Raw genomic sequence first — 17,151 nt, forward strand, 5'->3', positions numbered from 1 at the left:
TGGGGCTCAGTGATGACAGAGGCCACACAGCACAGCTCAGCGTACCCTTGAGGTGCACGCTCTGGGCCTCGCCTCTGCTGCGTGTGGTGGGGCGGTGATGTGGGCGATTCCCACAGAGCTGCCTGCCCCACCCCATAGGTCCATGCAGAGCGCGTAGTGAGGGAGTCCGTGGCCCAAACTCAGGTCAGTATCAACCTTCACTTGTGATCTGTTCATTCACTCAAGAAATGTTTCCCTGATACCTCCTGGGCACGTCTCTGTGGGGCGTTCCAGGGGTGCAGCCCCTGACTGGGGCCAGCCCGAGAGGCAGCAGTGGTGGCCTTCAGTGAGACCATGACCCGTGGTTACGGCCGGACAACTGCAGCTCCCAAGCGTGCAGCAGGTGACCGTGCTGCCATCTCTCCAGTCGTTCTTTTTTTTTTTTTTCTTTTAACATCTTTATTGGAGTATAATTGCTTTACCATGTTGTGTTAGTTTCTGCTGTATAACAAAGTAAATCAGTTATATGTATACATATATCCCTATATCCCCTCCCTCTTGCGTCTCCCTCCCACCCTCCCTATCTCACCCCTCTAGGTGGTCACAAAGCACCGAGCTGATCAGTTGATCTCCCTGTGCTATGCAGCTGCTTCCCACTAGTTATCTGTTTTCCATTTGGTAGTGTATATATGTCCACGCCACTCTCTCACTTTGTCCCAGCTTACCCTTCCCCCTCCCTGTGTCCTCAAGTCGTCTTTATTCCTGGCCTGCCCCTAGGTTCATCAGAACCTTTTTTTCTTCTTTTTAGATTCCATATCTAACAATATGGTACTTGTTTTCCTCTTGCGGACTTACTTCACTCTGTAAGACAGTCCAGTCGTTCTTTTAAGTGTGGCAGGGACCCACCACCCGAGGAAGGAGGCTCGCTGGGGTGGGGTCTGTGGGGCTGGACACCCTTTCCCAGCCTCTGAACGTCGGGGTGTGGCAGACCCTGTGGGTGATGGATGGACCTAGGCTCTGACATGGCCCTCTTTCTGGTCTGGTTCACACGGGCAGTGGGGTCGGGGTCTGTTTCTGAGTCTCATTACCTGCAAAGTGGGTGGGGTCTCGATTCTCAGGGAGATGTAGGGGGTGTGACATCATCACACAAAGCCTCATGGCAGGTGGGTGTGGTAACCTTGGCTCAGCACAGATGTTGATTCGGGGGTCAAGGTGCCATCTGACTCTCAGCAGGACTCGGGACCCTGTGGGGGGCACCTTCTTCCCAGCCCCCTCCCCACCACTCTCCCCAGAGCATGAGTTCTTTGAGACACTAACACAGCCCAGTCGCTGTAAATGCTTTCATTTTTTGCCCAGTCTTGAGGTCTTCAAATGTGTATTGATGGTCATTCTCTTATTCAAAACGTCCAGTCACCTGAATCTGCTCATTGAAGAATCAACTTCCTCCCCTAGAAACTAGACACTTCCAGAAAAACGTTAAAAGTTTTCCCAGACATGTCCAGGAAATTCTCTCTTTGGCATTCAAAAAATATTTTAGAGTACTTGCCAAATCACGTACGTGGGTCACGTGAAAACACCCAGACCCCCACCTGCTGAGGGAGGTCTGCACATGGACCCAGCACCTTCCCTGCTCAGCCCCCGGGCCTCCATCATTTCTGCCACTCTGTTTCCTCCTTCGAGGTCATTTTTGCTGACCTCCTCATAGGGACATAATTATTGTAATCGTGGTGAAATGATGGATCACGAGCAAATGCTTGTAATTTGACATTTAGCAACTGCAGCCGGCAACATGTAATTATGACATGAAACGGCCCGGAGAGTGCTGGCTGGCCCCAACCCAAACACCTTCACGCAATCACCTACTTAACCTAATCTGCTGGCATGTTTGCTGTCTGTGCGGCAGCGAAAAGTGGGAGGGAGAAGTGAGGGGCTCCTGCCGGTCTGCCAGGTGTGTGCACGGGGTGAGCAGTGAAAGACAGTGCCGGGGGTATGATTATCCCCGCGCCCTCGTCGCCACCTTGTCCAGCCTGGCCTTAGCAGCATCCCACTCTGCCAGGTGCTGAGCTGTGGTGACCCCACAGCCGTCACACCAGCAGGAATGTCTCTGTACCCGGAGTCCCCTGAGGCAGCACCCCTCGGGGGAGAAGGACCCCAACCCCGCACCACATATTTGGTGAGTACGTGCTGCTCGTGGTTTAACAGCCCTCCTCACTCAGCTCACGCATCACTTCTCCTGGGAAGCCTGCTGGGCTCCATCCCAGCAACTGTCCCTGGCAGCTACAGGCCAGGCCTGGCAGTGCCCCCAGCACGTGCACGTTTCTACAACCGTGCAGTTGCACCCGCCCTGTCATCAAGGCTCCTAAGCTGGGCTGGGATCACCCCTGGGCCTGGAGACTCCAGGGTGGTGATACTGAGAGGGCAGGGTCCTGGCTGCTGGGGGTGGCGTGCCAGGGGCCAGGCCCAGAGATCCCGCTTCTGTGCATGGGTGCCAGCCTCACTGTCCACATCTTCACCGTGTGCCAGGCTCACCGCTCGACTGGAGCTCCCGTATGTTCCCATATGGGAGAATGGGAGTAGATGCTCCTCTGTCTCCCAGTAGGTGCTCACATGGGCTGCTCCCTAGTCAGCTGCCGGTTGAACCAGCTTCTGATGAAGGACTCAGAACCATGCTGCCTCCCTGAGGAGGGGAGTTTCTGACACAGCAGTTACCAATTTATGTCCCAGTTGTGCATTTTCAAAAGTCTGAAGCTGCACAAATCAGGTACCGTGCGCCCAGCATCACACACCCTCCGATCCGTCCACCCGCTGTCAGCGCGGGCACATCTGTATGTGTCTTGTGTGCACATTTGTTCATTTTCCGCTGGGCCATTTATAAGTTGCAGAAGTCATGACCCTTCACCTTTAAATTCTTGAGGAAGAGTCGCCTGCCCCCAGGATCGTGCCAACACCACTGTGGTTCCAATAGCAGGTGAGGAGCTCACAGGGAGATGAGATCCCTCTGCAGAGAGGTCCGAGTTCCTGTTTTCTCAGTTGTTCCCAAAACCTCCCGTATGAGGAACACAGCCTCTCTCTGCCCCTCCCCCAGCCCGCAGCCCTGCCCCGGGACCCACCAGCCCAGGGCAGGCGGCCCTGGAGGTGCCAAGCCAGCAGTCCCATTCACATATGAATTCCCAGCCACACCTGCTGACAGCTGGACACAGGGTGAAGGGGACCCTGTCCAGCCCCCTGTGGCCCTGCACCCCTGTGCTTGCACATGGTGGCCTGTTCTGTAGGCCCAGGAATCTGGGCATCTGGCTTAGAGAAAGTGACCAGGGGAACTCTGGCCTTCAAGGAAACCAGGTATGAAATCCCCTTCCTGCCCAAGAAAAAGAGAAGGCAGGTTCAGCAGAAGGTCTGTGCACACCCTGGACGAGCCCAGGCCCACCTGAGCTCTCCCCGCCCAGGTCCCACGGTGCAGGCACACCTTGGTCCCAGGGGAAGCGACACATGCTGGGGACAGGGGTGGGGGATGGAGTGGATAGTGCACAGTGCTGTCACCACCTGGGAACTGACCGAGTGGACTGGGCTCCCCCCATTTGCGGCCCCAGCTGGGAGCCCCAGGGACAGGCCCTCCCTGAGTCAGCTCTGGGTCACCGGCACCTCAGTGACTCAGCCCAGGGAAGCAGGCGGGGGCGGCTATAAAACACGCTTGTCTGGAGCCTGTGGGGTGGGGCCTCATCCCCCTCGTGCAGTTAGCCTCCCTCTCACTCGCCCAGCCCTGGGGAGAGGCCACAGTAGGCCGGGCAGCTCAGGGCTACCTCCACTGGAGGGGCTGAGGGCAGGCCTGTGGGCCCTGCCGTGGGGCTAGGGGGGAGGGAGGGGGATGACCCAGTTAATGGAGAAGGCCGGAGGTGTCACTGCGGCCATAGGCCATCGTCCACTTGCCCCGAGGGTTCCTTCTGGATGGACAGTGCAGATGAACCAGGAGAAGTAGGGAAGGTAGCCTTGGAGGACTGGGGGTCCCCTCGCTGAGCTGGTGGCCCGTGCGGACACGGTCGTGTGAGATCCCATGTGCTGCGTGGTCCTCACCTTCCCTGGGCCCCAGAACCTTGTGCAGGATGGGTGTGGAGTGCGGGCCCTGGGGGTCTGGGGAGGGTCCAGGGGGTGATCACATGGGCTAGGCAGACCAGGCGATGGTGTCGAGGGGACACAGGCAGGGGCTGGGGGAGGGACAGGTGTTGGGACCTGGGGCGGGAATGTGCAGGTGGGGCCGACGGCATGAGGAGTGTCAGGTCAGGTCACGGGTGCGGCCCCCTGAAGAGGACGCAGATGAGCTCACCAGGCAGTGAGCTGCTTTCATTCCAAACTCGTTCTTCTGGCCTCTGAAGTCATAGTGCGACGTGTGCTCTCCTTAAAGAAGGCAGAGGAAACGTTTATTCAAGAAAATACTGGGTGGGAGCTGGGAGCAGGGCCCAGGCGACGGTTCATGAGAACCGTCAAGTTCATGAGAAGATGTGGGCTGGGCCCCCCAGCTCCCAGCCCCGTGGCAATGTCCCCAAAGCAGCATTCCCCACCCCCCGCAGTGGTGTCAGCCTCTCCCCCGACGTCCACGTCTGAGGGGGTCAACCCTGTGGTTCCTGGGGAAAGGGTGACAGCCTCCCCTGAGGCTGCTGAAGGTGGGTACGAGGTGTGACCCATGAGGAGGTGGGCTATACTCTGGAAGAGTGACTTGGGTCTTCTGATTTATGGGAGCACACGCGAGGGGATAGAGGAGGGTGTGGGGTGCAGTGGAGGGAAGATCAAGGTGTTGACAGGGGCCCACGAGCAGAGGCTGCAGCTGAGGTCGCAGTGTGGGGGCAGGAAGGGCTCTGACTGGTTGGCTGGCTGTTGGCTGAAACACGGTCCAAGGGACGACCCCCCTGCGAGTGAATGGGAAATGCCGGATCTGCCTCTGTTTCCTGCAGAGGGAAGGGGCTCAGAGGCTGAGGAGACAGAGCATCAGGTGAGACGCACTCACCCACCTGGGAGCATCCAGACACAGCTTCCCCCACAACAGTGAGAAATAAACCCTCGAGGGGAGCCCTGGCAACCCTGAAGGGCTCCGATCCCCTTCTCTGTGGGTCAGAACTTAGAGTGGGAGGCACGGCCGCTCGGTCGGGAACCCTAAGTGCAGTGAGAGTGATTGGCTCCTGGGGTGACCGGGCCCCACGGGGGCGCTCGGCTGCCAGGATCAAGGTGGGTGTGTTCACCACGATGGACACCGAGGAAGCAGGTCACCTGCCACAGACTGTGGCCTTGGTGTTCCTAGAAGTGAGACAGATGGGAAGCCCGCTGGATTCTTACTCCATCTGTGTAAGCAGAGAAGTTCTAGGTCAGGTGAACAAAAGTCTAACCCGAATCATAAAAACAGAGTCGTGGCTTTGACATCAGTTCCCAAACTAGGGCGGATTTACAGGCCCGGAAGCCCCCAAATGAAGGGGAGGCCAGGTGCCCTCAAGGAGGGACCCCCATACACGGCCAGCAATTCATATTATTACTCTTTCTCCCCCACCCCCCTTCCCCAAGGGACCAGCGGCCTTTCACCAGCGTAACTGTGCCTCAGGGAAAAGGAAATGCTCAGAAATTTCAGGATGACTGCACGCTGCTGCCTCTGAACTGACCCTGATTCCAAGACCCGAAGCATCACTGGTGTTGCAGTCAGAGTGGGGCTCACGGAGGTCAGATGGTCAGTGGAATCGTAGCTCAGGTCCACCTCGCAGTGAGTCCAGCGGGTCCCAGAACCCATCCTGCGTCTATTTCCCCAGTTCCAGTCTGGATTGGAATAGGCACCCTCAGCAGCTGGCAGAATCCCATATTGCTTCCCTGACCTGCAGAGTGAGGGCTCTTCTGGTGGGAAAGGCCAGGTGAAGCCACTAGAATGGCCTCCACCGAGTGAACCAAAGTGACACTGCGTTCCTGGAGGGACGGCAGGGATGAGTGCCACCATCGGGGGCTGGCAATTCCCACCGCATCCCCATTCAACTGTCCTATCTGGCAGAAGAGAGTGGGTCTTGGAGAGTGACAGTGGATTATCATCAACTTAACCAGGCGGTGACTCCAATTGCAGCTGCTGTAACAGCTGCGGTTCCATTGACTGAGCAAATTAACACATCCCTCGGTACCTGGTATGCAGCTAGTGATCTGGAAAATGCCTTTTAATCCATCCTAGTCCAGAACGCCCACCAGAAGCAGTTTGCCTTCAGCTGGCAAGGCCAGAGATACACCTTCACTGTCTTAGCTCAGGGGTACACCCCCTCTGTAGGCCTATGTCACAATTTAGTTCTCGGGGAGTTTGAGCCATTCCCTTCCACGAGGGGGCACGTTGGTCCCCTGCCTTGATGACATCACGCCGATGGGAAGTAGTGAGCAGTAAGGAGCAACTACTCTAGACTTACTAGTCAGACGTTCGCATGTCAGACGGTGGGAACTACATTCAACTAAAGTTCAGGGGGAGGCTTCCCTGGTGGCGCAGTGGTTGAGAGTCCACCTGCCGATGCAGGGGACACGGGTTTGTGCCCCGGTCCGGGAAGATCCCACATGCCGCGGAGCGGCTGGGCCCGTGAGCCATGGCCGCTGAGCCTGCGCGTCCGGAGCCTGTGCTCCGCAACAGGAGAGGCCACAACAGTGAGAGGCCTCGTACCGCAAAAAATAAAAAATAAAGTAAAATTCAGGGGCCTTCTCCCTCTGCGTGGGACATGCTGAGACATCCTTCCTAAGGTGAAGGTTGAGCTGCTGCATCGGCCCCTCCCAGAACCACGGCAGAGGCACAAGCCTCGTGGGCCTCTTGGGGTTTTGAGGCAACCTATCCCTCACTTGGGTGTGTTACTCCGGCCCATTTTCTGAGTGAGCTGAAAAGCTGCTGGTGTGAGCGGGGCCCCGAGCAGAAGAAGGCCCTGCAGCAGGTCCGGCTGCCCTGCAGCTGCGCTGACACATTCTCTGCATGTTATTTGGGGAAAACCATCTTCACTTGCATTTACCGTTCCCCATCTGTAAATGGACCTGATGAAATCATGGTGTGGACCCTGCAGGGGCTGCGGGGGCCCAGGTGGTGCGTGCCTAGGCTCCAGGGTGGGTGAGGGCCCTGCTTTCCTTTGTGATTCAGGAGCATGGACCCTCCTCTCCCTCCGTCCTCCCCACTGTCCAGTACTGACCCCCCTTAGCCCAGAGCAGCAGTGGCAGCCACTGGAAAGCGCTGGTGTCGGTTTTACCCTGGAGCGTGGAGGGGCCATCTGACTCCAGGTACCCTGGGCCCCTCGCTGATTCCTGGTGGGGAGGCGCCATCCCACCACCCCTAGACTCTGCCGGCCAGCCTCACGTGTGATGGAGAAAACGAGGTGAAAGATTATGATTGAGTCTAGAGAGCTCATTGAAATGTTTAAAGTCATCCTTCTTAATTTTAAAAAGTAAATACTTGTTGAAAAAAGGTCAATTCTTCTGGAGGTACTGAGAGGAAAAAGGAGGGATTTCTCCTTGATCCTCCCGGCCGTGCAGCACAGTCAGTGTGTTTCCCAGTGTCCTCTGGGTGCTGCAGGTGTGCGTGAGTGTGCATGTGCACATGTGTGTGCATGTGGAGAGTTCTGCAGGGATTCGGTAAACTAAGTAAGGCGCGTCCACGGAGGCCCCACTGCACCCTCGGCCCCAGCAGGAAATCTGCAGGGCGCTATATGGACCATGAGGCCGGCGTGGGTGCCTGTGGGACAGGTTCTGGATTTCAAGGCCAATTTTAGAGAACAAATTGCCTAGCTGGGGGCTGGTGGCATGACTTTCCTTCTCGTGGTCGTGGTGTCGCCCGGGGGGACGCAGCACCAGCCGGGGCGCCGGCATGAGGGTGCAAGGAGAAAAGACTTAAGCCTGTTGGTGTCAACAGGAAGCCCTTTTGTTGGCGTCTTTGAATTCTGTCTGTTCTCACTTCTTTCAAGTCCAGCTGAGGGCGGGCAGAGCGGCTGCCATCTCCCTGGGTGACCAGCCTCTGAATGTCCACAGTCTCCTTTCCTGGCGACTGCCCAGCCCGCCCACCCCACGGTCCCCCCGACTCTTTCTAGGGTCTCAGGCCCCCCGAGGCCGCAGCCATAGGCAGGGATGCAACATGGCTCCTGGGGTGCTGGCCCGCTGAGCCCAGGCCCTCCTGCCCACCCCTCACCCAGCGAAGGTCTAGACTGGGCCCTCCCCAGGAAGGAGCCAGACTGCCATCCTCAGGGTGGTGGTCAGGGCGGTGCTAGCAGGTGGGCAGGTGAGAGCCCCCAGGTCCAGCTCCCTGAGACGCCCATGTCTTGCTCAACCCTGCACACAGTAGGTGCTCAACAGGACTTTGAACCAGAGACAGGTTCTGACCTCAGCAGATGTGTACTTGAAAGGCCCGGCGTGACCAGTCTCCACCACATCCTGGGGGAAAGGTGTCCTGCACAGCATCCCATGGCCGTTGGGTGTCTGCTACTCAGCCCGTCGCTCCGGCCACGTGGGGCCATGTTCTGGGCGTCGCCCATCTCCCTCGTCCTCTGCACTGTCTCCCCGAGGGCATGAACTCCAGCCACACCCTTCACGTAGCCCAACTCGGGAGGCCAACTCCAGCCTCCAATACCTCCTTCCCTGCCTCAGAAGAGAGGCGAGAAGCCACTGGACTAACTGGCATGGCTTGTGTGCCTGTGAGCGAGGGCCGTGAGGTGGGAGGAGGGACGGGCCCTGGCCCTGGCCTCAAGTCATGGTCGATGCCCCAAGGCTCCTGCAGGCACCCACACTAGCTGTGGGGGAGGGAAAGGCAGCACCTTCCAGAAGGGCCTTCTCTGGCTGTCTGAGGGTCTCAGGGCCAGACCCCATCACCAGTACTCAGCACTGAGGGCCTGTTGCTGAGAGCCTGGTCCCTGGTTCCCAGCTCCACCGTGGGGTCCGTGACCCTGTGCCCCTGCCCACGTCATGGGAGTGATGATGGCGGCCCCTTGGGGTGACCCCAGGAACCGCACCCCCAGGGTCAGCCTGGTGTGCAGAGCTGTTCTTGTTGACACACTTCCAGGCTGTCTTGTGTCTTGTTTTGTTTTGTTCTTTCCATTCTTCTGCTTGCAAGGGTGATTTCTGTGTATCATAAGCAGCTTTAATCATTTCCTGAAAAATCACTATTTTAGGCAAACTGCGAGGATTTTTCCTTCTGAGAAAGGCAAGGTTAGAAAGGATCATCGAGCTTTCTAACAAAGCAGTGATGCCCCTTCCAAGTCCCATCTGGGCCTTTACGCTCTGTCGCCCACACGTAAAGTGCCTCGTCCCCGCGGGGCACAGAAGAGGAAGGTTTCATCCCCGCCGGGCGCGCTCCCTACAGAAGAGGAAGGTTTCGTCCCCGCCGGGCGCGCTCCCTACAGAAGAGGAAGGTTTTGGAGGCACTTTCCCTTAGTTAAATGCCACGTGTTTCCTGTACGTCCCCAAATGTCCAAGCAGGAAGAACTAAACCTCAAAAAGCAAAAATAGCTGTGTCTCCCCTCAGATGGCCCTCAGCCACAGAGCGCCATCTGTGCTGCCCACGCTCCTAGGTCCTGGGTTACCATTTCTTGTCATTTTAAATCTGAGCTGAGCCAACCTAACCTAACCCCACCTCATTCCCAAAAAGACTAAAATTTGCTTTTCTTCACTGGCTCAGAGGCCTTTATTTCAATGAGGTCCCCGTAAGTCCCTGCAGGGCACCAAGACAAAACACGACCTCAGATACGTGAGCAGAGGGAACGAGGTGAGTGGGGTGGGTCAGGCCTGGTCAGTGCGGGCTCTCCATGTCCCCCATGCCCTCCAGACCTGGGACCAGGAGTGGCCAGTGTGGTCAACCGGATGCAATGCCTGGGCTCAGAGTGTCCACGGGGTGAAACAGCCATCACTGGGAGAGGAGGGGAATCTGAGAGAGGCCTGGTCTGGGGCCTCATGGTGACCCTACCCTGGCCGACACGGCACTCTGCTGCTTTTAGTAACGTTTCTCCAAATTAGGGCGGACAAGAAGCCAAGGGATAATCCAGTGAGGGTGACAGGTAACTCGGTGTCACCCTTCTCACCAGGCAGCCCACGGGTTTATGCCTTCACCATCCCCTCCCTTTCCAGTCAGGAAGCAGGCTCTGCATCCCACAGGCTAGTCATGGGGAAGCTGGTTCCCCAGGTAGCTCCAAGGGGTCCTCCGGACCCAACCACTGGCCTCACCTCGTGGTCACATGTGGCCCGGACCCTGACAGCCAGGACATGTGTGCACGGTCATGGGGCAGGACCTGGGCCAGGCAGTGGCCAGACAGAGAGGAGGGCAGAGCTGAGTCTGGGAAACAACCACCACTGCTGTTGAAGATGTTCTTGCACTTTCCTGGCAGAAACAGAGGTAATGCAGAGGAGGAATCCCACAGGAAATGGCAACCTGGTGACATTTCGGGGTGTCCTCACCAGAGTGGAGATGGAGGGGCCATGGGGGAGTCCCTGAGCCTGGGCTCGGGGGTTCCTCATGCTGGACATGGCCCACGGAGCCCAGGCTGTGGTCCCTCAGGGTGGACATCGCATCTGTCCCTGATGGTGTGGCTGGTAATGCAGACCATTTGGGGCGTCGACAGGCAGGGCTGGCCCTGCGGGGGGGTGATGGCCACAGAAGGTCAGGAGTCCGAGCCTTGTTACGTCCCAGAGTCACCCTGAAACATTCTGGGCCAGGAAACTTTCCCAGGGTGAGCCGACTGGGGAGGGGTGACCAGGCCCCACAGCCTGGGGCATGAGAGCATCTTTGTCCCCACCTGCTGGGGGGTTGGGCAGGCTTAGTCCTGTCTGCCTGGGACTAGGTGCCCCTACCTCTCCGTGACGCCGTCGAACAGCTTCACGTCCCCTGAGCCCTGGCCGTGCCCAGGCCCTGTCGGCCACTGGTTCTTGCTGGTGCTTGGTGACCAACAGTCCTGATTTTCTGGGACTGACGGGTTTCTGGGATGTGGGATTCTCAGAGCTAAAACCAGAAAGGTTGCAGGCAAACTGGAATGAGTTGGTCAAGGTCGGTTCTGCTGACACTGGAGGGAGGAGGCCTCTGACGTGGGTGCCACGCTGGCAGGAAGTTCTGCCACTCCTAGCCACTCAGGCGTCCGGGGACAGTGGGACCCACGAGCAGAGAGGGGCTACATCCACTGACAGTACTGGCAGGGCCTGGACTCAGCTGCACCTGACACTGGTCTCACCAGGACACTGACAACCAGCCAACCCCATGTTTTCAAAGCCAGTTTAAACCAGTTCAGCCAGGAGTACTGGTTCACACGCTCTCCAAATGCACGTGTTGGGCAATGGCACGGAGCGAGGTCAGCACCAAATCTGAAAGCCAGATTTGGGCTTTGTGGAAATGTTCCTCGAGGCTTCACGGACCAGATCCCATCTGGACCTTTCCCCTTGTCACTTTGTCTGTCCCGGCTCAGACCTGCTCCATCCAGCTGACCCTTCCCTGTGATGGCTCCAGCAAGGGCCCCACGTGGACTCCACGCAGGCAGCTTTTCTCCCCAGCTGCCCCGGCAGCTCCCTCACAGTCTCCCCACCCCAGCCCCTCCCTCAGGGTCTTCACACCACTCAAGCATGCAGCCATTATTAGTCTGTTTTGAAGTTGAGGACATGAAGCTGAAGGGAGGCTGTGATGCCCTGGGATCTGCATTACACCCTGGTGTCCCCACAGTACTCCATGTGGGCCAGGAACTGGCTGCCGCTGCCCTGGAGCAAGATGATACACGGGTGCCCAGCGGTCAGAGAAGGCCTTTCTCCACAGCCAGGCTACTCCAGGCTACTCCAGGGTGGTAGGTCTGAGGCAGGACCTAGAAGGCCATGCAGAAGCCGGGCAGCTCCCAGCTCACCAGGGGGCAGCCAAAGGCATCTCAGAGGCACTGCAGTGGCTGCCGGTGCCTCCCTGGGCTCCAGGGGGAGTGAAGGGCCCACTGGCTGAGAGGTGAGGCCAAAAACCCTTCACCTGTTCAAGGCTTTGTGGTTTGGGCCCTGCACAGCTCCATAAAGACCCCATGCAACTTCCTTCACTTGGCCCTCTGCAAATCACTGAGTCTCACCAGCCCAGCCAATAGCCTACAGCCGGACCCCAGTGCCAGGAAACCTGAAACTCAGGTTTCTTGCCACCAGCACAGAGTTTATCAGCAGTGCCTCTAACCCCATTTAACAGATCTCCGCACATTCGTGGGTCTTCTCGGGAGAAACTGTCTTTCAGCCAATCTGCGGTGGGCAAGCAGAGGACAGACGGAGCTCCCTCAGTGGGCTGGTTGCAAACTTGCGATTTGTTGAATCACTGGTTGGAGCACCAATTGTTAGACTGGGACAGACTGGCCAGAGCCAGTGTTTCGGGGCCAATTCTCCTTTCCTCCCAAGTCTGGCAATACTCAGTGTTGCTGGTTATTATTTCTTGTTTTTCTGTATCGTTAGTTCAGGAAGCTCAACAGTCATGCCAACAAGCACAATGGGCAGTGTAAAAACGCCAGACGTGTCCTCAAAAGACAAGATTTGCCCTAAAATACTCTTGCATTTGAGTGTTTGTTTAAAAAAAATTAAACCCGCTCCTATTTGCTTAGGGCTCCGTCCATTTTAACAGATTTTTAAAACTTTGCAGTATGTACCAAAGCGATGCCAAGTCCCCTTACAGAGAGATCTCCCCGCTGGGGAAAGACGAAAGAGTCACGGACATCGGTGACCAGCGAGAGGGCTCAGCTCGGGGAGGGGGTCCACACAAACTGTGGCTTTGATGATGTTCCGCTCACTTGTCCTGGGCAGTGGAACCAGGGCAGGGATGTGAGAGAAGAGTCCCTACCCAGCTGCCAACGTGGGTCCCAGGAGGGGACCGCATGACCCCAGAGTTGTCATATAGTCCAGTTCTAAGAGGAGCTGGAATCCAGACTCTGTGGGACTCCTGAGAAGCTGGATGTGGCTGGGTGGTGGGGGGTGGTTGCAGCCGCGTCCACAGACTTGGAACTGCACCACGTGAATTCCGGGAGAGCCTGAATTATCACCTGACTTTACTGTCCATCCTGATCAAAATAACCAGCCGTTTATCCAGACAGAATACACCTGGTGTTCGGCAATTTCTACACTGACCATGTGAAATTTTGAGTTATTTGATAACATTATTAGGACTCTAACTAGATCCAGCGTAGACACCGTCTCCTGTTCTAGATTTCATTACGGGTAGACTGTCCCGCACGCATTCATTCATTCTTGCCTTCCTTCCTTCTTTCCTGAGCATGTACCCTCCTCTGTGCTATTCTGGGTCAGAGGCTCCTGTGAACAGCTGAGCAGTGTCTTCACGGACCTACCTTCCCAGAGTGAGTGAAGCAACACGGGGATTTCAGGGATTCTGGTGAGAGGGGCGCAGGGCTGTGCACTCCGCCCGGGATGGGCACTCTGCTTCCCCACTGGGCTGAGGGCCGACGTGCCCTGGATGCAGGTGTGCAGAGCCAGCCGGGGCCTCCCTCAGGCCCCACTTGGGCCCTCTTGGGAACCAGCTCCCTCACTTCTCAGCCTCCGCGTCCTGGCCCTGCATCGGCAGCCGGCTCACGTGGCCTCTGGACTCTGCCAGCCGCAGGGAGTTGGCAGTGGACAAAAAGACTGTCCCTGCCCCCACTGAGGCGACAACTTAGGGGGAGACAGTGCCGTGAGCACTTAGCGGGAGGATCCCGTGCAGATGGGGCCAGCGGGGCAGTGGGGTCTCTGAGGAAGTGAGCCGTGGGGAAGGCCGTAGAATGTGAAAAGATAAAAGTGTGTCAGTGTTTGTACTCGCCCCCTCATGCTGGGGCTTTATGCATTGATTTTCCTCACTGCCTTTCATAGCCTGCGACTCCTCAAGCTGGTGGGTCCAGGGCCAGGTCCTTGGAGGGGAGGGGGGGTTGTGAGGGCAGGACGCTGCCCAGAACCATGAAGGGGTCAGAGGTTTCCCCTCATTTCAAGCTAACAGGATGGCTGGCCGGCCACATTCTCCAGGTGCTGACCGAAAACACAGGCTCCTGGGGTAGAGTGAAGCAGTTTATAACTCACAGTAAAAGCAGTGGCCAAAGGGTCAGGATCAGCGTGTGTGCCTGGGTTCCCAGAGTCCCCATTCCCCGGGGGTGACACGACAGGGCCCAGACAGATGCTGCACGTCCGCCCTTCCTACTGGAGGGCACCATGACCTCATTCCTCAAGGCTGCTCACAAAACAGCCCAGGTAACAGGATGCCCAGCTGAGTGTGGAGGAGCACGGGAGACCCATGCAGGAGTGTCTCGCGACAAAGTCCAGTTAAGGAAGCTTTGAGATCCAGCCTCAGGTCTCAGGGTCAGGGAGGCAGTGCTGAGGGCCAGGCAGTGGCTGTCCCCAATTCACATCCAGGCCACTGATTCCTTGGTGGCTGCTGGATGCTGTTCCCTCACCAGTGGGTCAGGATCCAGTCTGCCTCTTGGGCCTGGTGACCTGTGAGTGGGCAGCATCTCCGTGTGGGCCAGTCCTAGGAGGCGGAAGGCCCAGCATGGGCTGAGGGAATGGATGGCTCCTCACAGGGAGGGATGGCTGGCGTTTCCCTCCTTGCATCTTCCAGACTCTCACTGTGCCCCATAAAAGGGGAAAGCCGGTGCTGGACCCTGCCCCACGACGCACCCCGCTTCCTCACTAACCATCTGGCCAGGCCCCAGCGGCCTTGGCTTTGACAGTGACATCAGCAGCACTGGCTGGTGGCCCCTAAAACCTCTGGTGTCCCCACTCCTCCTCCAAGTTCTATCAGATGTGAATTTATCCAAGCCCTTTCTCCCACAGATGACATCTTCCTGTTAATATCTCAGAGGAAGATGTCTGACTGGCCTCTCCTGGCCTTTCACCAGACACCATCCAACTCACGGACAGGGGTTCAGGCGCTAACACCCTGTGCTGTGCACGCAGCTCCCACAGGCACCTGGCACCCACCTGTGAGTCATCCCGAATTTGAAGAGCAGTTGCTTAAATCACTTCAGAATGATCCACGTGTGCTAACTGTACAATGTGGTGGTTGGAGGTGATGCTATTTTGAGTTTCCATTTGCCTTCCTGATCACACATCAGGCTCCTCTGGCCTTTTGATCAGCCCTTCCCACCCTCTTGGTCCTGACTCTGAGTCGAGCCAGGGCCACTGCACACCTGGCCTGCAATGTGCTGTGCACCCCCGTGCTGGGGGCCACCTGTGGGATCCTGAAGTGCAGGGGAGGTAAGGCTTCTGTCCCTCACACTCAGGTGGACAACTCTCCAGGGCTCTGGGAAGGTCCAAGGGTTCAGCTCCAATTGCCCATGATAGAGGACCCCACAAGGCATCATGCTGGTCCCAGACTCGCTCCTCCCCTGCCTCACTCCCCTGCCCCAGCTTCCTGGGAACAAAAACCCTCACTGCAAAGACCCCGACTCAGTCTCTGCTTTCTGGGCTAAGGGGTTGGGCACCCAGGCCAGGACAAACATTCTATGTGATACTTGAATGGTCCCATCAAATCCACACCAAACGTTTGCCCAGCTGTTAACTGAATGCTTCCTGTGATGGAAACCTCATTATTTCCCAAGGCTGGTAAGAAGTCCAGCTCCAGCTTCTTCTCAACACAGTGAGTCTCAACTAGCCTTTACAAAAATGAGAACGTAGAAAACAGGACACTGGTGCACATCACACAGTCACACAGATGGTTGCTCCCCCGTGAATGGATTTACTATCAGGGCACTATGGCCACCAAGGCAGCCCATCGCCGACAGTCCAAGTGCACTGTCGTCCATGGTGATGGGTGGCTCCTTACCTCCCAGCAGCATCACTGCCCAGTGGAGGTCCAGCTGCATCTTTTGGGGTTCATCCCATCAGGAAACTTGGACAGGACACTTGCTTGGAGGTCTTGCAGTGTGGGCTGTAGGGGAACGTCCAGCTGCTGGCATTCAAGCTTGACCTCACCCTTCACGGGTGCACCCAGGGCAGACTCATTCTGACTTTGGACCCAGTGTGGCCGAGTCCAGACCTATGCCCATCTTTGCTTCCTATACCCACATTGTAAGAGGGCTGTTGGCATTTTAAAATTTGGAGGCCCTGGCAGTTGGCACTGAGTTTTCTGAATACAACCAGGATTCTCCAACAGTCTGCAGAAACAACATTTAAAAATAAAGAAAAATGTCAGTCACTGGGTGAGCCAAGAGCTGTGGGAGACCTGCATCACTTCCTCTCCAGGGGCCCTGACTTTGTCACCTCCTCATCCTACCCCACATCCTCCCTATGTCCGTGTCCCTCTGGAGTGGTGGTGTCAGGCCCCACAGTCTGGTCCCTCTGTTGAGAATGTTCCTACCATGAAGAGAAGAATCTCAGCAAACCCTGCACTTCTGAAGTGCCTCTTGGCACTCTGAATGTTTGCAAAAAGCAGACTCCAGCCAAATTTTTATTAGGGGGAAGGCAGTGAAAAGCAAACTTCTGGCAGCAGGAGATGTACAGGAAGCAAGACAGGAGTAGCCAAGCCCAATTCCGATAGCATGTGCTGTGGAGGTGCCAGACGCCGTGGGGACCCCTTATCTCTTCCTCCCACTGATTACTGAGGCAGTCCAGCTCCAAAGCCCACAGCACATTCTGGAAGCTATCAAGCGACTTTTTACCTAGTCCCTTAAAATGAAACTATTCCTAATACATCAACCCCTGGAGCACATCAAGTCCTTGGAAACAAATTCTCAGATTGTTTTTGTGCCTTATCCTTTGTAGATAGGATGCATTTTTACTCATCTGACCTAAGCGTTTCAATCTGTGCAACAGGCTTTGAAAATATTGATGCAGTTTAAGGAAAAATGACATTTGAAGTGATGCTTACAAGACATGAAACAGAAGTTCGGCTTTATCATAATTGCTACTTTGTAGAATGATTTGCATTTAACATTAGTTTGGGGCGGTAAAGGCTATGACGTGCTCACTGACCCAGAAGGGTCGGGGCACCCGCGTGACAGGTGGTCCCCTCGGCCCCCGGGCGGCGCGGGCCCCGGGGCCCGGTGCTCCACAGGGGGCCGCTCAGGCGTCCCGTCGCCAGTGCAGGGGACCATCACCTGCTCTTCACACAGAACCTTTCCTGGTCAGAGAAGGGACACACGTGGGAAGGCGTAGCCACCAGGACAGCGCAGCATCTTCCTACAAACCCCACCTTCTGCACAACCCAAGAACTCCTGTAACACTTGCTTCACTGCGGACCTC

The 17,151-nt window shown here is 56.8% G+C and overlaps 1 protein-coding gene across 6 annotated transcripts in view; it reads left to right on the plus strand.

The window, feature by feature from the left end:
• Positions 1-1,661: 1,661 nt before the first annotated feature.
• Positions 1,662-17,151, plus strand: part of B3GNTL1 (UDP-GlcNAc:betaGal beta-1,3-N-acetylglucosaminyltransferase like 1) — a 140,243-nt gene continuing 124,753 nt past the window's right edge. For 2 of the 6 annotated variants that reach the window (XR_012328729.1, XM_073798109.1), the window contains exon 1: positions 1,704-2,152. Coding sequence is in view for 3 of the 6 variants with exons in the window: in XM_073798109.1 (XP_073654210.1) it covers positions 2,078-2,152 (75 nt within the window). In the remaining 3 variants the exon portion in view is untranslated. Of the gene's footprint in view, positions 2,153-17,151 lie in introns of all 6 variants that reach the window. The other 4 variants (XM_073798108.1, XR_012328728.1, XR_012328727.1 and 1 more) reach the window with 4 other exon arrangements.

This window comes from Tursiops truncatus, chromosome 20 (assembly GCF_011762595.2).
Source record: "Tursiops truncatus isolate mTurTru1 chromosome 20, mTurTru1.mat.Y, whole genome shotgun sequence".
Lineage (NCBI taxonomy): Eukaryota > Metazoa > Chordata > Mammalia > Artiodactyla > Delphinidae > Tursiops > Tursiops truncatus.